Genomic DNA, 22,587 nt, shown 5'->3' on the forward strand with positions numbered 1-22,587 from the left:
TGCACATTATGAAAGATACACAAAAATAGAAATTAGAAAAGGATGAGATAAAGTTGAAATAAACACTTTAAAAATATTTTGTATTTTATTTATCAACGGTACAAAAAGTATTTTCTTGCAGCACAGCAGTGGATTGTTGTGCACACCCCACTTTGGAGATCATTGAGGTAGAATACTATTATTTTGTGCCTTGATAATAATGTTTTCATAATGGAACCATTTTTGATTCAGCATAAGAAAATGGTTTTATTTTATCACTTCTGATTTGTCCGTGTCACTGTTTCTTTCTGAAACTTGCTGGAACTTACTAAGGTAAGTATTTAACTAGAATGGTCCCTCAGGTGCTGTTTGGAATCCGCTGTAGCATGTATTGCTGGTACACAAGAGTTGTTCAAAGGAAAGCAATGGATTACGTATAGCTGTTGTTCAAGATATGTTGACCATAATATTCACAACCCACCCTCTTATGCCTCCTGCAGTATCTCTCAATTGAAAATCAATATGGTCCAAAGTAAATATGGTAGACATAGCTTAACATCTCTTTCAGTTCATAAATCAGGCAATTGCTAAGACATAATGAAATTGTGTGCAGTTATCACCTTTTGCATTCATAAGAATATCTTTTGCATGGATTTCAGTGCACTTTAAGCCTCACATCAGCTCTGGGAAAATACGGAAATATTTTCTTTAGTCAATTTTAAATGAAGCACAGAAAATTAACCAGGAAGACACTAACATGAGTGGTAGAGCCAGGAATAGAACTAAAAAAATGTTATGTAAGCATTAGAAAAAATTTATTTTCATTCTCATGATAAAGGCCTCTTTTTAAAATGCACAAGTAGCACATCGTAACCTACAAATTTTTCTTTGGTAATCTTGTAGTATACTTTTCTGAATTTATTTATTTTATATTCCAGGCAAACTGTTCCAACCCAAGCATATTTGGACTGTAGAATGGGTTATAGCAATTCTGCATAATATCTTGTATACTAAAAATTTGTATGTGAAACATATGTGTATTTACTGTTGTACTTTGGAATTCATTGTAAGGCCGCCAGTGTAACAGTTCAGATAATGGGGGATTATAGAACTGACAAGGAGAATTTAGGACAGCTTCTCGGGACGAGTGAAAGATTGGAAGAGGTTTTCGAAATTACGTGTTGGAGATATAGTTCACTTTTGAATATCTGCATCAAATAGAGATCAAAGTGAAAAGTAAGGAAATAATAAAGAGGAATAATGGTGTGAAACATAAGGAAGAATTATTGAAGGAAATAAATTAGAAGCAAGATTTATACATGTAAAGAAGTCTTTGACAGTCCAAGGAAGTATTATTTATTTTTTTACACAGTACATGCTTCAATTATAGAAACTCATTGTTGCAAAATGTTCTGGCATCCAAAACAACAAACAGGTTCAATGAAGAAGTAGTCAAGTTCGTGGAGATCGGATAGCTCATGGACGGTCCAGATGCAGTCCTTTTTCTTAGGTGTTTTCTCCACTGCTCATTGCTAGAAGCTGCCATTAGAGTAAATAACATTGCCTTTTTTTTATCCTCCTGTCTTATTATCCACCCCTGCTTACTGTCTGAAGTGGGATGTAGGCTGCATGATTTTAGGCCTGACCGAGTAAGATACCGCTAATTTCTAAAAGTCTCATAAAAGTCATGAGCATGACTTGAATAGAAAATTATCTGAGAATCTTAAGTTGCACTTCTCTGTTGTCCCTCACACCCCACAAATGATTACATTTCCCTTCTGTGTGTTATCCTTCCCTTTTCCCAGAAGCTATTATCTTCTTTGCAAACAAGGAAATATAGAGCAGGCCATCACTGGAGAAGTGAACATTTAAAAGTTGTGCTAAAAAATATCAAACCTGCCTAAGCCTCAGGGAACAGAAGGAAAACACAGTATGTTCTCTTTCCTGCCTAGCAATAGGTCTGTTAGGGAATCTGAACAGCGAACTCTTTCCTTCTCTCTTAGCTTCAGATGCCTTTTTTCTGCTCTCTGTTATGATTGTGGGTGCTGCTTCAGGTTAATGCAAACAAATGCACCACTGTAGGCTTAAGAATCTGCTTTGAAGTTCCATAGCAAAAATGAAAGTATCTACCTAAAAGAATGAATTCATTTAGAAAACTTCAAAGTTTTGTGTAAAGTATATTCTTTTGAAATATTAACTCTGTCAACTTACAAACCTACTGTAGTCTTTAGTAGTTAATAAGGTGCTAGTATTTATAAAGGCAAAGAATATGGTAAAAGGGAATCCCTTTTTTTAAATGGTATTCCTTTGAGCTTGGAGGTCTTTTTACATGTGGATGAGAAAACTATTGATTTAGATGCAGACAAACAGCTGTTTCATTCTTGGTGGTGATGAGCACTGCATTGATTGCAGTGGTGATAACTGGGTTATAATCTTCAAAAATAGCGGAATATGCTCAATGTTAATATAACAGTTTGCTAACGGATTATAAAGCTTTAATCAGTATTAAAAATGACTTGAGATGTTTTTTGTTTAGCAGAAGCTACAAATAAAAAAAATAATGCACTGAATATTGAGTTTGGCCATGAAAACTGTTAAATGAAAACGATTAACCATCTGAATACAATTTTAAACAAAACCCAAAAAGTAAACCATAAACTCTTGAGATTTCTCCCTACTTTATCTTTGTTCACTTAAACCTATGAGTATGGTGGGTGAAACTAGCAGGGTAGAAATATTCTCTATCTTAAGAGATACTGCATGTTGCATTCAAGTCAAACAGTATCACCTTTGACTTCAGAGATTTTTTTTTTTTTTTTTTTTGAATCTTGCTTGGGATCATATAAACACATTCTGAAATGCTCATAATTTATGGGCCTTGTTCTACACTAATGAAAATTAAGGTTCTAAGAAATACCTGTTTTTCTAGAGCTTTTTTTAAGATGATAACATGTTTATGTAGAAATTCCCTTAAAGCCTTACATGCATGGCAAGTACTCTTTCAATTAGAGTAGCTTGAAGCGAGTCCCGGCGCTGTTTTACATCTCAGTTATTTTAGTGCCAGGGTGATTTGTGGTGTCTGGCCTGCCTGTACAAAGGTCCAGCCTCATTGAAACATCTTTTAGTATTGAGTGTTTCTGGACCGTGACTGTTAGTCACAGTACTGTGAGGCCATTCACCAGAATCATACTAACACTGGTACAGGGCAAAATTGCAGGTTTTTTTTCTCTCTCTACTAGCCATGAATATATCTATTCTGAAACACTTTCCTTAAACTGGTTCAGTTAGAAACAGCTTAAATCACCCCCGAAAATAGGGCCTTAATGTCAGATTCATTGTGTGAAAGGGAAAAACTTGTAAATCGTATAGTATGTGATTCAACTTTGCTGTGTAGGCGTGCGCAAGATAAGTAGTTTCTAGCTGAGAGAAACTGGTTTATTCAGCTGCTTGAAAATTCCTTCAGACTTGATGGAAACCTGCTTGGCTGCCTTGTGCATCTGCAGGAATGCTGCAGTATCTGTTCAGTAGCTTTGTGGGAAACCTATCCAAACGATGACTGAAAGCCATGGGACATGTGTTTGAAGTGAGAATGATAGGAAAGACTTGAAATAAATATACTGCAATTTTTGATCAAAGCAAATTTAAAGATAAAATGAGCAGGGTATCTAAGTGGTTTATCGAGAGTTTGCTGTACGCTTATGTAAGATAAACCCTAAATTTCTGAGGTTGAAAACTTTAGGAAATCAAAAATAGTTTTACTGACATATAACTGAAAGCCCCCAGTTGTGTTTTGGAGAAGAACTATTCTTAGCTTGATGATGCAAGAATATGTTGATGCTTTCCTCCAAGCTGACATTCTTTTCTGGTCATAACCTGTATTTCTTGTTTTAATGTCACAAAGTAGTAGTATTTTGTGTGCTATATGAGTTGCTATATAGTTTCCTCTGTGATCTGCAGCTGCTTCAGAGGGGTGAGAGTCTTGAGTCAGATCTGCCAGCAGCTTGCACGTATCTTGGGTAGTTTACAGCATATTAGCTATGTATGCAGAACTGAATTGAAGTATAAATGCCAACTTCAGAGTAATCTGAATCACTTTTTAGGGGTTTTGACTATATGACTAGATATCTGGGACTATAAGGACTGACTTTGTCTACAGTTATGAATTTCTGCATTCCCCTGTGCTAGAACAAGTTGTGAATTGGCAGCTACCAAATTTAAATTCTTAGTGGTGAACATACTAATCTGGTATTGATCCAATTTGCTGACTTTTCTCTGGCATTTCAATCTTCACAGAGAATGTGAAACAGAATGTGGTCTATCACTATCTTCAGTTTCTTAAAATGGGAGGTCATGCAGTGTTTAAAATCTAGTTCTTAATAATGAATGAAGGCTGTTCAGTGTTCTTTCTGAAAAAAATCTGTGATTTTTTTAGTTCAAATTCTTGGGAAGTTGCTTGCTCTGCTCCAGCTAATATAAAGTCAATGTCCTGTTTCCCAGCATTGTTACTCCCAGCACAGAGGTAAAGGAGTTGAACTGCTTTTTAACATTCTAGAGTTAGTTATTGGCACATTAACGGATCAGCTAGGATAAATAAGATAGTACAGTTGTATTTTACTCATTCAGATCAATAAGTATCTGCTCCTAAATCTAATTTCTGATGCTTTTCACCAGCAGTGAAAATTACAACTGGAGTGTTTGTGTGTGTTTGCGTGAAAAAAGCGTGCCTGAATAACTGCATACCTTTTTTCCTCACTTACATGAGAGTTATGATGGAATATAAAATCTTCATCTCCAGCTTAATGCTTGCACTGTCTTGCAGCATACTATGTTGTTTCAGTGTTAAGCAAACTGCTAAAGGTAATGATTCTTATGGAATGTTTTAAATCATAACCTGTGTATTTCCTGGAAGTTTGATCAGATAAATCTAAGCCACGGTGGTGTAACTGCAAGGACACTCTGTTGGTGTTCACTGGCACATAGCTAAATGAGATATAAATCTTAGATGATTTGGACTTTAACCACCATAAATAAATTATTTTTGTAACACTACACAAAAGTATGATCCCTAATTTTGCAGGCAATATCCTGGACTTACTGTTGATTTTGAGTGGTATAAAACAACTGAAACATTTGATTTTTTTTTAATAGTTTTAGCTTATAGCTTATTATAGGAGTGCAGGCTTCAGACTGAGCTAAAAATAAAAGGAAATGTTTTGATGAATATCTTTATTTCTAAAAGTCATTTATCTTGTTGTCTTTTTCCATGTATTATTCATTTTTTGGGAACAACCATCAATGCCTGAAGGTGCCTTTGTAATGCTCTTTCATTAATGTTGATTATTCTAGACAATCTATAAATTGATGTGTTCTGCGCCCCATGAGAATAATGATATAATGCTTTGAAAAAAACCCCAAGAACCCTGTGGTTACATTAGGCCTTGAAAGATGATCATAGCAGTATTGTTCACAAATGTAGAAACTCATGGCACTCTGCAACTTCCTTTTGGAAAGAAAATTATAATTAGAGAAACTCAGAGGCTGTTCACAGGGTGAATGAAAGGAGCCTTCACAAGGGCTAGTGACCATCTTTGCTGTATTACAGACACAATGCATTCTCTATCTTATATTTATTGTAACATTATGTTCTGGCACTGAATATACAAAAAATGTTTGCAGAAGAAGTTAAATATGGGAAATGTTTTATAAATTATAAAACAAATGAACAGAACTTTTCAGATCAAGTGAGCAAAGATATTCTGTCATTATAAATGCCAATGTTTAAAATAATGATACAATATGCTGACTTGTATGGGACTTTTTGTAAAGCTGTTTAATATGCATTGCTTTCATCTTTATATATTTATAGGTATTGCTTTAGCTTTGGAGAAAACATGCTATTAGAGAATCACAGAATCTTTAGAGTTGGAAGGGACCTCTAGAGATCATCTAGTCCAACTCCCCTGCTAAAGCAGGATTGCCTAGAGCACATCACCCAGGACTGCATCCAGGCGAGTCTTCAAAATCTCCAGAGAAGGGGACTCCACAACCTCCCTGGGCAGCCTGTTCCAGTGCTCTGTCACCCTCACCGTAAAGAAGTTTTTCCATGTATTTGAACGGAACTTCCTATGTTCTAGCTTGTGCCCATTGCCCCTTGTCCTGTCGCTGGGAACCATTGAAAAGAGCCTGGCTCCGTCCTCCTTAAACCCACCCTTTAGATACTTGTATGCCATAATAAGGTCTCCCCTCAGCCTTCTCTTCTCCAGGCTAAAGAGTCCCAGCTCTTTCAGCCTTTCCTCATAAGGCAGATGCTCCAGTCCCTCAGTCATCTTAGTTGCCCTTTGCTGGACTCTATCCAGCAGTTCCCTGTCCCTCTTGAACTGGGGAGCTCAAAACTGGACGCAGTATTCCAGTCGTGGCCTCACCAGTGCAGAGTAGAGGGGGAGAATGACCTCCTTCAACCTACTGGCCACACTCTTCCCTATGCAGCCCAGGATTCCACTGGCCTTTTTGGCAACAAGGGCACATTGTTGGCCCTTGGATAATTTACTGTCTACCAGGACCCCCAGATCCTTCTCCTCAGAACCACTTTCCAGCAGGTCCACGCCTAACCTATACTGGTGCTTGGCATTCTTCCTCCCTAGGTGCAGGACCTTGCACTTGCTTTTGTTGAACCTCATTAGGTTCTTCTCTGCCCAGCTCTCCAGCCTGTCTAGGTCACGCTGGATGGCAGCACGGCCCTCTGGAGTGTCGGCCACCCCTCCCAGTTTGGTATCATCAGCAAACTTGCTGAGGATACACTCTGTCCCATCATCCAGTCATTAATGAATATATTGAACAAAATTGGACCGAGTATTGACCCCTGAGGGACACCACTGGTTACAGGCCTCCAACTAGATTCTATGCTGCTGATCACAACCCTCTGAGTTCTGTCACTCAGCCAGCTCTTGATCCACCTCACCGTCACCTCGTCTAGCCCATACTTCCTCAGCTTCCTAATGAGGATGTTATGGGAGACAGTGTCAAAAGCCTTGCTAAGGTCAAGGTAGATGACATCTACGGCTCTCCCCTCATCCAGCCAACCCGTTATAACGGAGGAAAAATCTTTATTTATTTATCTTTATAAGATATATATATATATCTTTATTTATTTATCTTTATTTATTTATTTAATACGTATTAATTTATTGTAATATTTATTAATTTATTGTTTTAATTAATATCATTCTTATTTTTATTTATTATTATTTTTAATTTATTTAATAATATTAACATTATTTTTATTATTTATTTACTATTTTAAATATTATTTAGATGGAGTACTAAATGGAATCATCCGTTTGAATGCAGAACTTGATTCTTAAATATGTGGTCATAAAGGGCAACTTTGTAAAGTAGGTGTATATTGTCAGTTAAATACCACCCTTTCAATACCCACCTGCGCTTTCAGGGAATGAGTTTTATGAAGCAATCTGCAGGACAGCCGAGTACAATAAAGTAAATGGATTCTAGATATCCCTAATTTCAGATGCAGAACTTTCAAATCTAGAGACTGTTAGCAGAAATTAACTTAACTTACCTTACATTTATAAAAGGCCTTTGAAAAGAACCTTGTAATAACATCCTTTTCACTTAGAAGAATCATGTCTGTACAAGAGAATCTCAAATATTGCATTAGAATGAAAATAAAGCAAAGTGAAGTGTAAGAATTTTTTTTTTTTTTAGTTTGATGGAACATGGTGAAGAATCTTTCATTTCCCATCCCTTCTCATAGACTTATTCCTCCCTCCTCATTTTTTTTTTTTTTTAAAGCTAGTATTACAATACTAATTTTTACCAACTCGATTACAATACTGGAGTATACCCAAGGAAAACATACAGGGCAGCCACTTTCCAAACCCAAATTCTCGCACTAAGTAATGTTGATGGCAGCACATTTAGCTACAGTAATTTATATGGCAGTTGAGTCACTGTACTGGAAAGCATACCAAAGAATAATACAGAAAAAGATGAATGTGCCAAAAGAAAGTGAAGAAACAGTCATTTTATTAATTTTAAGAAAGGATTTGAAAAAAAACTGCATAGAAGCTAGGAACAAAGAACAGCAAGTCAATCGCTATGCTTGTGAAGGAAATGACTGAAATTTTGTGCATGTTATCTACATCACTTTTAACAGACTGATGCCTGAAAATAAGTCTCAAATAATCTGTGTGCAGTCAGAAATGCATAATGAACTATGAGAAAAGAGGTAACAGGGTAGGGTGCTCACAAGGAGACTTCATAATGAGAGAAAGGAGGAAAAAAAAGTAAAAGATAAGATAAATAAAGCAGGCGAATTCGTGTTGGTAGAATATTTTAATTAGTTTTTATTGTAAATCATTTAAGCTAATCTTTGATAACTGAATTGTGCATTTTTCAGTAGTCTTTATTTCTTAAGGAAGTATACAGAGGTACTTTCAGTTAGCTGTTCTGTATTTCGGTATTGTGGGAATGAACAGTCAGAATTCAGTCCCATGAGGTTGTCAAGGCAGTTTCATAACCTCATAACTCTCCTAATTGCTAGCAAAGTGGGACATATCTTGATTCAAAGTCAGTCTCTAGCTTAGTTAAAAAAGTGTTCTTCTCATGCAAAACTCATGAGTGAACTTCTGGTAGTTAAAATAGTAATAAGCCTGCAGCATGTTTTTTGTTTTTCGTGCGCTCCATGAGGTTATAATGTTAAGGTTTCCCAGAATACTAAATACGATGTACTTGATCAAAAACATAATTTTAATCATAAAAATATGTAAATGAAATAAAATAGAAAAGCAACTCGTGACATATCCCACAGAACTTACAGAAATTAATTTCTAACACAAAATGTTACATATGTGCATGAATGTGCCAATGTATATAGCTGTCACACAAATGATATTAGGATTTTTTGGCTTAAAGACTATAAAAAACTTTTACTAATATGTCTGTTACAGTGCACTGGCTATTTCCGTTATCAAAATTGTTCCATTTTAGTAAGAGAAGGGAATTATTGTGGTAATAGTCAAAATTGTCTGGATTTGTTTCCCCAGAGGATGCTACTTGTTTGTTGAAAAAGTAACCTAGAGTAACTTTTCATATATAATTGCATAGCTTTGATGATCTACTTCTGTTTTAATCAATTTTCAGAGTGAATCTCTTTGATTTTTACACTAGAAGATAGGCAAGTTTTTCTGTGAATATTAATGCTTTTTTCCCCCCAGTCAAACTGTCGTCTTGTAGCTGTTTTTTAGTCACCTCAACACCCATGCTTGGAAACAATCATATCACTGACACATTTCATCAATTAGTTTAATCAGCTGAAAATGAATGTTGTGAAAGCTGTAAAACAAAAAAACTCACTGACTGTTTTACACAGTATTTTTTCTGTCAGGCCATGAGGCAGGAAGTTGAATTTACAAGTTCCATTTTTCATTTTACAGAGCTGCTAGAGAAGACCCTCAGAAGAGAGGAAGAAATGGGAGCTCTCCAGGTATACTTTCTATTTAATTATCTAGCTACACTTTTTGTCACCCTTAAAATTACTAAATTGTACTACAACACTATGATTTTTCTGAACTCCCTTGTATCTTAAATTCAGCTTTGGAAATACGTAGCCAAATACTGACCTGGTAGCTGGTAATACTGCTGAGTTTCTGCCCACCAATTTAGTTGCAAATTAGAGAAGATTAAAGTAGTCAGCATTCTCCCATGAGTCAATAAATCTAGTCCATCAGTGAAAAGAATGCTGGTTTTGACTCATAGTATGTACTGAAGTTGTTCTGTTATACTGCTGGCTTCACTGAAGCTATATGTTGAATAGGGGCAGTGCAAATCTGCGTTCAGAACTGCAAAAATGCTTTATATTCTACTTCATTGGTTGGGTTAGATCTTCTGGGCTGTGTTGCTTTCTTCTCTATCTCCAAATAAAACTGAAAGTAAACAATTTTAAGTATTTAAATCTCTGAAGCATTTAATGTCCATAATAACCTTCCTGGGGAAGAAGGGACCAATCGATATATGCCAGGACTTGATACAATATAGTAAGTCCTCATTGTATGGCATCTGACAGTAAAGCTGCTTGTGCTAAGCACTTTAAATTTGTGCTTAGAAAGTGAGATTTACCCTAGGCTCAGCTTTGGAATAGTATTTAAGCGATGCAGTCAAAGAAAACATGCTCCTTTGAAATGAAAATGGCTCGGAAAGCAAAATCAAGCTGGAATATCTAAATTCTGAGGCTCAGGACATTATTAGGGAGGGTAGTGTATGTATCCTTCAGAATACAGAAGGAAAAAAAAAAACAAAGAAATTTTTAACAACAAATTACAGCAAACAATACCTAACATGAATATAAAAAAGTTTAGATACACCATGAAGAGTAAGTATATCAATGAAGCTTCATTCTATAAGTGTAGTGGAAGCATGATGTTTATGAGGGGATTAATGAAGGGAAGGCTGTTAAGGAAAACGAAATTATGTATTGAGCTGAGCTGTGACCATAGGAGTTTGAAGATAAGCCTTCTCTTCTCATAGAAGAAACAAAAGGCACTTTGAGGACTAGAAGTATCAAAGAGTTAGTGTAGAAACGGTTTGATCCAGTAAGAAGAGACAAGTTTCAAGATCCAGAAGTTACACAACACACCAATCCAGCTGTTTCCTGTTCAAACAAAAATCTTGGCCTAGTTTTCTGGCAGCTCAAGTTCAACAAGGCTGAGAGCTTGTCTGCGCAAGCAGTTTACACAGGTGCATATCTAGTTACATCAATGTAAAAAGATCTCCTTTCATGTGAAGCAATTCTCCATCTGCTTTCATGTGGAGCTCAGGAGTTGACAAATTGTTCTAATGATGTTACTTCTCATTGAATGAGGAGTAATTTTATACTGCAGAAAGTTGCATCATAGTAGTGTCTTGTGTGCGTATAGGTGCCTGCCTGTATTTCTGATGCTCTGTCAAGTTCCTGATCAAATTGCTTTATGCCTTTCCCTAACTGGTGATTCTGGTTAAGTATGTGACTTGTACTGCTCTGACTGCTATTTTTGTATTCAAATGCTCGATAGCAGTTTTTTACTCCTTCAGATGCCCATGCTTTCACAGTCAAAGTACTCAGCAAAAACATCTGTTATTTTTCTAGACAGTATTATGTCCAGCTTAGTCAACGTGATTCAAAATGTTCCCAGTCTGGGATCCTCTGTTCTTGTAAAGTTGTATTGTAAACTTGCAGTGGCTGAATGTGTACAACTTCGCTAGGAAATAGTTGTAAAAACCAACTCATATCATCATGCCTGAATCTCCCCAAGCTGTTGCATCTCAATATATAAAGCAAAGGAAGAAAGAGGAAAGTGAGAGTTACATTAAATATGGCGTTTCCTGGAGCTCAAACTGGCACTCTTATCCTTTTGCTAAGCAGGTGACATGGAATATTTGTTTCTTCTGAGCCCCAGTTCAGCAAACGTGTAAGATTGGTTAATGCCTGAATGCTTTCATTGAAGTAGATTGCTAGAAGGTAATTGTTTGCTAAATTAAAGACCACTAACAAATAAAATAGTGCTCTTTGCCCCAAAAGGCCTACAGTCCTTGGGTAGGATTCTCCTGGTATTAGGTCCTGCTCAGTTAGTTCCTTGGTTCAGCAGACGATAGGTCATGTTGATTGTTGTTATCTTTTTTTTTAGAATTCCTGGGGTCCTGTTTTGATAAGTATCTTACATATACAAAGAATTATATGTAGTAAGTCAATCCTTGATGCATTTTCTTTGCAGTCTGAAGAGACCACGTGTGTAAAGCATGTTCAGGAAACAGGTGGACAGAAAGATTGTACATTTTAGACTATGGACAGACAATCAAAAGCAGTCAGGTTATCATGGCTGAAGGAGTTATTGTTACTTGAGCCATGAGTGCTGACCATAGTCTTAGAAAAGCTAGAGACGTGAGGAAATCTGTCAGAAATCAGTGTATTGCTGTGGGCAAATGATGACTGGGGATACCATGAGGTTCTTCGCCATGTTTCTGCATCAAGTAACAAGAATATTCCCCAGACCTAAGGATGTATGTTTTATTATGCTTTTAGTTTGCTTATCTTTTGAGGGGAGACAAAGAGCACCTTTCGTTAAAAAATAATTTGAATGATGCACAATTAGTGCTTCTACAATGCTGTCAGCTGAAAACCACAAACGACAGAAAGAAAAAAGCAGTTTTATGAGGGTTGTTCCTTGAAGTATTGGGCTACTAGTTTTCACGTGTTTCTCGAGTCAGGGAATATGTTGGACTACAAGTAGCATGACAAAGACATAATAATACTTCATTAATTAGGTAGTGGGAATCTTTATACCTACATCTTTCTACATGAACTCGACTCGTCTTATATTATGTGTCAAGATGGAAACTATGTGCAATATATGCAGTTCTTTGATACAGGGTGTTTGGGGAACTAGGAGCGCTGATGCTTTGAGTGACATCACTGTATTCTTGGTTTTTAATTTTGAACTTGTTGCATACTTTTGACATGAGTCTGTATGTTATACATATTTGTTATACAGATTTATATTTATATATAAGTTTATGTAGTTATATATTAGAGTTTATATATGTTCTAGATAATATCTATGTTCCCTTTACACATATGCTTGCTCTCTGTTACATGTGCAGTCATACTCATCATAATACAATTTTTAGCTTGTGAGGAGTCTAGATCACTTTCTACATTCTCTCTGATAGCCACTCCAAGAATATAACCTCACTATTTTTCTTACTTCATTGGAAGAAAAAAGGCTGTGATTATAAGGTTTTCATCTTCCTTTTTGTGAAAACTGTTCCATCGTACAAAATATTGCATTCATGAAAATTATATGCCATGCATGATAATTGCAATATTCAGCTGTGTGAATGATCTCTGGGAAAAAAATTGCAAGCCATTTTCATTTGCTTTGGAATTAGTGACATGCTAATTAATGAAAAAAATAAATATAAATGCAGATCTTAATTTTAAAATATAAATATATTGATAAAGTATAAATTATCCATGGTAAATTCCCATTACATTCCATGCTAGTCTTAAGAAAAATGTCTGCTGAGACTGTAAGAGTTTATTCAGTTTTTAGAATTTGGCAGCTAGATCATGCGCCCTATTTAATACATGAGTCATTTTGAAAATACTATTTATTCTACCATTGGGATCATCCTACTAATACACTCACTTTAAGACTTTTTTTTTTATAATCCTTTTTAACTGAAGAAATTTATATCTGAATTGCTGTTCACTATCACCACAAATTTATGAGATCTGTAAATACCATCCTTTTTATAGTAATGAGTTTGGGGTTTGTTGCAGAATCTTTAAATAAATATGAGTATTTGTAACAGTGACTGCAATGTTGTGGAGGAACAAGTATCTCAACATAAATATTTTTGAGTTTTTCACATAATATTTTTTCTCATAAGTTTGTTCTTATGTACTGAAATACTCAGTCTATATCTCAGACCTGCATCCAAGAAAGAATAGATTTAGTATTTAATACACCACTTTTCTGAAAGAAAATTTTAGTGAAATTCAGTAAATTTTTGCTTATGCAACGTTGTAGTTGGAATCTCGCACTACCAGACATTGTTGTTCATGTATTTATAGAAACATTTTTTTATTATCTTTTATGGCCGTAGCCAGATTAAGTTCCAGTTGGGCTTTGGCCCTTCTAATTTTCTCCCTGCATAACCTCACAACTTCCTTGTAGTCCTCCTGAGTTGCCTGCCCCTTCCTCCAAAGGTCATAAACTCTTTTTTCCCCTAAGTTCCAGCCAAAGCTGTCTGTTCAGCCAGGCTGGTCCTACTCTCTGGCTCATCTTTTGGCACATGGGGACAGCTTGCTCCCAGGTTTTAGGGATAAGATCATCCTTCATTTTGGTTTAAAAAAAAAAAAAAAAAATTACATTTTTGTCTTTTTTTTTTTCTTAAAACCTGCTACTTTGAAAGAGTCCTGTAACTGAAACTGATAAGAGAAGTGGATTTTTTTTTCTCTTATATATCTTTGTTTTATTATTTATCGTTGGATTATGCACATGGAGTTTCGAAACACTGTGTATGCAGTTCCAACATCAGCCAGTTTAGTGGCATCCACTACTGGCAAAACGTTAGCATTTTTTTTAAACAGTTCTATTTTGATAGTGTACTAGATTATGTGTGCATTCCTGTTTTCCCTTTAGATATTTCCTTGCACATACTTTCCTGAACGGTCTTGCTTGGTTTTTTGTACATCTTCAAAACCAATTAGTCTGTTCCAGACACTATTTTATTTATTTATTTTTTTTAGCCTCAGTTGATGCAGTTATTTTTCCTACAGTGTATTGTCTCACTTTCTGCCTATGGTTTAGAATTGTAATGAAAAGTGCAACTATCGTAAGCGGCTGATGAAAACTAACATCATTTGCACCCCAAACATCATCCAGTGAATGAGCTTTAAATATTTCACTAGGGTGAACCGTGTCTTTTCTTCAGAAGATTATGTGAATAAAGTTAGCCCTTTAGTAATCCAAGCAACGCTGGTTTTGTACAAGTATGTAAATACACGAAACGTAAATACTGGTTTTCCATAAATATGTACAATTGTTCAGTTAGTAAACATGACTATTATTTTAAAGTTTTTTAAGACAGTAATAACTCTAGAAGAGTCTTTGTAACTCATTTCCACCTAATCTTAAAAAAAAAGAAAAATACTTCCTAATTTTTGCAAATGGCAAGAACTGTTTCTGGCTCCAAAATTCTTCCATTGGTCTAAGAAATTTTTGTGGTACCTGTTGCTTTCAAAATTCAGATTCAGTTCAGATTTGTCGAACTGTCTTTGGGTGCTGCAGGAATAAATCCAGATGTTTACAATCATCTTTACCTATTAGGGAGGGATAGAACAGAAAAAAGTATAGGGATTCTTAGCCTAATCCACCTAGAAAGAAAAAAAAAAATAATCCTGTCCAATACTTTCAAAAATGTAATATTTTTTTTCAGCAAGGTAAGAGTTCATGTAAAGTCTAATGTCTTAATGGTCTGGCACTCTAAATGTGGGCTCACCTAAACATTTGAATGTGTGTTTCCTTGGATTACTTAAAATATCGTACCTACTCAGGACATAGTGCCAGAGTACATGATCTTGATTTTACTGGCTCAATATTTTTCTTAAAGATACTTTTAAATGGAAACGGAATATTAAAATACATACAAGTAAACTTAAAAATTGTGGGGTCTCTGTATTTTGTGCTGGATTAAAACTGACACAAGCTTATTTTATTTGCATTTTATTTTTGTCTGACATTAGGCTTTGACTAATGTCATCTTGTTGTTAAGAAAACATTCTTCATAGCTATTTCTGGATAACAGAATAATGATATGGAATTTACTTTTTAGTTTTCTAAGGAAATGCCTAAAAGAAAACTAAACCAGATGCTAACATGACATGAACTCCAAAACAAGCTAGATTTACAGACATGCATGATCAAAAAAAGCAATGAAACTTTGGGATACATAAGAGTAAAATTAACAATATTGAAAATCTAATGGTACTATTTGAAAAAAATATATCATGAGTAAATTTTTTCAAGTTCTTTCTTTGTTTCTGGGGAGTTCCTTTTCTTTGGAACAGATTTCTAAGTGAGAGAGTATGATATGTGGGTCAGAGGTCCGATTAATTAAGTACAGTAGTTCGTGTTCAGTGAGATTTTTACAAAATACCATACATATGACCAGCAAAAAACCAAAATGAATCCTTTTCATCATTGTTCAACTTACATTGCATTTATACTCTTTCCTTTCTAATGGCATCTTGTACTTTATTTTTAGGAACGTATTATGACCTTAGAAGTGGTAAGTTTCTTAAATTCATTTCCAAACCAATCACAATGACATTGCTGATAATTTTTCTAAATTATGAAAAACATTTTTAATGTAGTTTTTTTTAAAAAGGTTACAGTTCTGTGTTTTTAATTGTCTTTTAACTCTCATTTTACTTTTAAGAGAAGGTATGATAATTTTACACTGCACCATTCTGTGTAGGTATTTAAACACCGGTTATGTGAAATACAGTGTAATATTGTAGTTTTTCTGTACAGTTCAATCCTCATCCCATCCCTGGGAAAAGAAATGTCATAGATTTGAGGCACACAAATGATATTATTTTTCTACTGCTAATGGTCAAGGTCCATGTGATAGATCTAATTATTTCAGTGACTGTTACGTGTGCTTTTTACACTTTTACTTTTTTCATCTGCCCACATCAACACTGCAACTAAAAGCATGAAGGAATACCATTTTAATGATTAATTAATATAATTTAATAAGATATTAAGTTGTAATGACAAAAGCCTTCATACATTTATATGCTATGAATGCAGCTGGATTATCCAGGTGTCCCAAACTAGTAAGTCTATCATGTGGAATAGCTGGGATGAGTCTCGGCTTGCACTAGAATTTCTGAACCGTGCTTCTTTCTTCTTATGTAGAAATGTCCAATTAGACATCCCACAATATTAACTATCAGGCTTGTATTTTCTTTTCATTGGAAACCCAGAAAATTTCATCTAAAAAAACCTGTACTGAGACAATATCAAGCCTGCAAATATAAACTTTTTAAATTTGCTTGTTCAAATTATTATTTTATCCTTCCTGATCGTCTGTGCGTCTCTGAAAACAGCTTCCAAATTCAAAAAATATATTTAAAATATATTTAATATGTTAAAAAAAGCTTTCATTCACACATAAAAGGCCCATTGTAAATCAGAGTGCAGTGTTGGAACTCCTGCCTTGTGGGAGCAGGGAGCTAGTGCTCAAATTCAGTGTCCTGGCACTTCACATAGTGCTGTGTTAGTGTAAAGTGTTGCCAGGACATTAGTTCTGTTCAGGAGCATCTCTTATTCATGATTTGTTTACGTGACAACCAGTCAGGCATGCATCCACTGCCATCCGTTTCTCACGAACCATGAGTTAAACTGCCTGCAAATGCCTTGTCCTTTCTGTTCCCAGAGCTGTTTTGACACAGGCAGAGGGTAATTGCTTGCAAATATCACAACTGCATGCAAATTCAATCCATATTTTGTGACAATCTTTGTTTCTATTTTTTCGGGAGCCTTTCTGCGTTTTATACTCTTAATTGCTTCTACTTTAAGAAGGAAGATTTGTAAGTTATTGTTCAGATAGAAGAGGAAGAGGATTATTATCATCAGTAAAATATAATTTTCTTTCTTAATGTAAGTTGGGAGGTAATACCTGAAGGCAAATTTGTGATGCTAAATCATAGAGCTTGAAATCAATCTCTGCTTTCCTTATTGCTAACATTGGAAGATGTGTAAAGTTAAGCCCTGAGATTGCAGGCAAGAAAAGTATGGTCATCCCTAAGGCTGTCAAATGCTCCCAAGGCACTCACTTTACTTTTGCCATGAAGTTCCTCTATGATGTCAGGCAAATCACCTAAACTAAATTTTTCACAGACTGTTAATTACTTAGTGTTCCTTTTTTTCTGGGTATCTGACTTTGTGACTTTTGAGGCCTGATTTTCAGAAATACAAAGTTTTAGGAATAGCTAAATTCAGTGGGAGCTCCAGCTATATATATTGCTAAGTATACTCAAAAGTCTGATGTTAGATAGCTCATGGTGAATACTTTAAAATAATAAGTGGTTTTGACCTTTATATCTCTGTTTCAGTTCTGAGGATGATAACGTTCTCCCTCTCTCTCTCAGTTGTGTAGAAAAAGCATCTTTGTAGGAGAGTTTTTACAGAAAGGTGGTAGTTCATGAGATTCACGAAATGCAAGATACAAAAAGAGGCAAGAGAGGGGAAAAGCCAGAACACACACATACACAAGCTATACAAAATGCATAGGAAAGCATCAAGTCTCCAGAGCTGTTTGGAAGCTGTGAGACCATGGGATGTCTGGGTTAGGAATCTCTTCTGCATTTTCTTCCACATCATTCGTATTCTGCCTAATACTGGGAAGAGATTGCTCTGCACAGGAAGAGATGGAGTTTAGTGCAGAACTGTCTGATATTTACTACAAGTGTGAAGCCTCTTGCAGCCTTTGTTTCTACCTTGTTTCTACCCTGCACATACCTTTTTAAGCAACAGAGAAGACATGTACATCTAATAGTAAATGCATTCTTTTAAATATTTAGATAAAGATTTTAACCTAAACAAACTATCAAACTGGCTTATTTATTTAAAACAAACAAATTCTGTCTGTTTTACAGAATTACCTGAAAACTGTGTACGTATACGTATTTTGAGAGGGATATTTGGCAGCCCACTCTCCTCATTTTCTCTACGATTTACTAACTTCTGGCTCTTGCACTTGCCAGTTAAATTGTTGTAGTTGCCATGTGATGAATTCGGCCACTTAGGGGGGGGAAAAAAAGAAATATATTGGGAAAGAAATGTGCCAGACTCAGAGCTCTGGCTGAATAAACGTTCCAGGCCTAGCTGAAGTGACTAACTTAAGCTCTAAGTGACTTTGTGAGTTGCAGCAAACTTGTGGGTCTCTTGCATCATCTCTGAGCCCTGTCAGCTCCTTCTCCTCTCAGCAGTCAGTTTGAGCTGGAAGCTCCGTCTCCTACCCGTGAACCACGCTGTCTGCTATACCTGACAGTTTCTTGGATCTTCTTTTTCCCTTAGCCAACTCACTTGCTTCCCAAGGAAAGTGCTGTATTACCATCCTCATTCAGGACATGACACCTGATCTGGTCACTCCCTTAAGGAACCTGAGAACAAATAGTACCCATCACAGCAATCTTTTGGAGTTTTTGGCTCTCTTTCTTCAGTCAGATCAGTTCTACAGTATGATTCAGTAGATGGGTACACCACTCCTTGCTCCAGCAGGGTGCCCAGGGCAGGAGCAGAAGCTGGAAGGTAAGAAGGAAGAACAGGGTTACTTAGGCAGCCTCGCTAGTGGGTACAAAAGGAGCTGAAGAACCAAGGCGTATTCTGGAATAATCCTTCAAATCATGAGAAGTGCCAGGGCAGTAACAAGTGCAGGCAAAACTGAGGTTTTGAGTACCTAGAGATTATGTGTTTTGTTTGGCTCTTTTTTTTGGTTTAGTACTGTTTAATAAAGTGAATTTGATTATTACATAGCTATTAACAAGTAATTTTCCTGATTACTTTAGTAATCAATTATGTTGTCTGATGTTTTGCCAAAATGAATATGATTTATCTATAAATAAGGTGATTTAGTTTATTCTTGAGTGTAGCTTAATTCATAGAGGATTTAACTCTATATTATTTATAGACAAAGGTGTATGATTTTCTTGGGACAAAGTCCGTATTGTATTCTCAGCTGTAGCTACAATGGGAAGTGTACCTAACTCTTATAAAGAGGTCAGGGTGCCTTTTCTAGGTGCACGCTGCCACTGTGCCATGCTTGTGACTTCAGTGGGTTTCTGTGAACTACATCGTGTTCTTTGTGAGCATAAACTGCAAGTCAGATTCCTCTGCCTTCGTAGTACTAGTCTGACATAAAAGACTGGGAAATTTAATTTGAAACCAACCACATCCTGAAGCTATTCCAGTGAAACATATGCATTCTATATCCTTTGATCAATAAGACAGCTTGCTGCTTCCAGCAGAGAACCCAGAAGCGAGTTTACCACTTGCTTAGAATGCTTGGATCACACTTCTCTGGACATGATTCAGCTTTTTGTTACAATGTCATAAATCTAGTTTAACTCCAGTAATGCTGTAAGTATTCTGCAAAACTGTTATTTAATGTGAATTTCCTCTTTAGTATGAACATTTATGTATTTTGTTGTAACTCATATTTTTATGTTCATGAAAGCAAGGTTTTTGAATACCACTAAAACAAATTTCTGTCTGCACGCATTCAGCAATGTAAAAGCTACTAGAATCTTGTCCTGTAGGCTCAAGTTTGCATCAGTTTTCCGATTTATCACCCATTTTAAAAGAAGAATTGGAAGCGTGACAATGCCCAATGCATTTCACAGATTATGCGACTGCCTGACACCATCCATGTTAGGATGCTCTCTCTCTCTTGATGTGCCTTCCATCGATAGGTAAATCTTGCTGTTAGCTCTTGAGATTATTTGATGTTGGTCTTACTTTGTCTATATGAATATTTAGGAAATCTTTGATCTAAGGGTTAATACTTTCTTCTCCCCTTGGTTTGCTTCTGTAGTGTCTTGCCAAAACTCCATTACATCAAAGGCCTTCTGGTCCTCCCAGAAAAGAGCCAGTCTTTGATCTTATAAAAATGACCGGGAGAGGAGCAGCAGTCTGAGATCCTCTGTCCTGCCTGCCTCGCCCTTTCCTTTCCTTTCATCGGCGAGCCAGTGTGTCACTTCCCTCTGCTGGGGGTGGAGAACATTCACAAGGTTGCCCAAGTCCTTCCTCTGCTCACTCCCACCAAGTAACTTCTGCCACCTGACGGTGCTGGCAGCCAGCTGTTTCTCTTCAAGTGATGCTCACCTTCCTCTTCCCTTCGTCCTTGAGGTTGTCTTCTCCCCCTACACATCTATTGCTCTTCTTGAATACCCTGATACTCATCCATCCTCTGCCCCCTACTATTTGGTGCTTTACTTGTTCTTTTAGGTTTTTGCTAATGCAGCCACCTCCAGTTTTCTTCCACCAACATTTCGATTTTTTTTTAATTTTTTTTTTGCTGTAAAAGAATTTATTTTGCTGTTGAGAGTACGATTATTTCTTTAACAATTGCCTTTCTGTCTCATTCATACCTATTTCTCACTTTCTGGCTCATTCTGGGATTTAGAGTGGGAATGAAAAATACTGAAATAAGTAGATTTATAAGATTTTGCATATCTTTTCTGATTTATGGATTTCACTTAAGGCTGTGTATTTGCACAAAGTCCACAAACTAAACATATATATATATATATATGTGTATTTCTAATGTCACCTCTCTAAACCCCCTTCCCTCCAGAATTTATAGATAAAAATTGATTATTTTTAAATTACTGTCTAGTAAAAATGTTCTTCACTATTTTAAAAAAATTAATTACTAAATTAGTGCAAGAAATAAAATAACATATTGTTACAAATGTATATATATACTTATGTTGAGGGTTTGCAGATAAGTGTAATCAAGAATATCTTATTGTGTATTTGTTAAAGAATATTTAAAATATTAGCCTAAGAAGTTATTGCTAAATTGCCTATAAGAGGCAGGTTACAAAATGTAGGTAACTCTGTAAACTTTATTAAACTGCTCTTTGTTTGGCAGTCAGGATGACAGTTTTATATTTATTAATTGACAAATAATCATGGTGCATGTCTTAACAGCTTGGTCTAATAACTTCATAGCTTCTCTAGCGGTGATACCAGTAATACAGTACATTACAGAATCACAAAATGCTTGAGTTTGTAAGGGACCTCTATAGGTCATCTAGTCCACCCCCCCTGCTCAAGCAGGGTCACCCAGAACCAGTTGCGCAGGACTGTGTCCAGCCGGCTTTTGAATATTTCCAAGGATGGAGATTTCACTTTCAATCTCCCTGGGCAACCTGTGCCAGTGCTCGGTGAAAAAGTGTTTCCTATGTTCAGACAGAACCTCCTGTGTTTCAGTTTGTGCATTGCCTCTTGTTCTGGCACTAGGCACCACTGAAAAGAGTCTGGCTCCCTCTTCTTTACACCCTCCCTTCAGATATTTGTACACATTGATGAGGTCTCCCTGGGCCTTCTCTTCTCCAGGCTAAACAATCCCAGCTTCCTCAGCCTTTCCTCGCAGGAGGGATGTTCCAGTTCCTTAAAGAATGTTAGTTGTCCTTTGCTGGACTGTTTCCAGTATGTCTGTCTTGTACTGGGGAACCTAGAACTGGACCCAGCACTCCAGATGTATCTCACTAGGGCTGACTAGACTCTCTTGACCTGCTGGCAACGCTCCCTCCGATGCAGCCCTTACATTCTCTAGGTAGAAAGCTCCTTTCGATATTGTGAAGATGGGTTCCACATGTTGCAAGTAGTGAACATTTTGCCAGATTTTAATAAACCAAAATCCTCTCAAAATCCTTTTCCATTAAAGAAAGTAAAAATCTCATGATAAATCTTTATTACAAAAGAGTGTAATTCTTTAGATATTTTAGTTATTTCTCTTTAACTAGATGTATTTGGTATCGTGTGCTTTTTTCATTTGTTTTATATATCACAAAATAAATAAATTACAATTTTATTTGAGAGTGGACTATTGACTAAAATGTTTCTAATGTGCTGCTAGGTCCTTTGTTTTAAATTTAAATGTTTTATATTTGATCAAATTATAACCTTGGGAGACACAGACTTCGGTTACATCTATTGATGCTACCATAGATTATTTTTTTTTCTCTCATTGTTGTGCATCTTTTGGTTAAAATGGGGAAATCTATAAGCCAAATTACTATATTTTTTCCTACTCTGACACTGATTTGCTGTGAATCCTTGGTTAAATCGCTTCTCTCTTTGTATTTCAGTTTTCTCAGCTGTAAAAATGAACAATATTTCTTCTTTCCCATAGAGGCTGTGTTAATTAATTTTTTTTTTTTTAATGCTTTCTGGAAGGCTTGATGAAATACTGTTAGTGTACAAAACACTAACATAAATTACACGTAAAGATTTTTAGCCTGCAGAGCTACAG

The 22,587-nt window shown here is 36.0% G+C and overlaps 1 protein-coding gene across 9 annotated transcripts in view; it reads left to right on the top strand.

The window, feature by feature from the left end:
- CEP128 (centrosomal protein 128) overlaps positions 1-22,587 on the top strand; it is a 139,394-nt gene that overhangs the window by 91,073 nt on the left and 25,734 nt on the right. For 8 of the 9 annotated variants that reach the window (XM_054200140.1, XM_054200143.1, XM_054200144.1 and 5 more), the window contains 2 exons: positions 9,432-9,481; positions 15,802-15,825. In XM_054200140.1, the coding sequence (XP_054056115.1) occupies positions 9,432-9,481; positions 15,802-15,825 (74 nt within the window). The remainder of the gene's footprint in view (positions 1-9,431; positions 9,482-15,801; positions 15,826-22,587) is intronic. The other variant, XM_054200145.1, reaches the window with a different exon arrangement.

Source organism: Rissa tridactyla, chromosome 4 (genome assembly GCF_028500815.1).
Source record: "Rissa tridactyla isolate bRisTri1 chromosome 4, bRisTri1.patW.cur.20221130, whole genome shotgun sequence".
Lineage (NCBI taxonomy): Eukaryota > Metazoa > Chordata > Aves > Charadriiformes > Laridae > Rissa > Rissa tridactyla.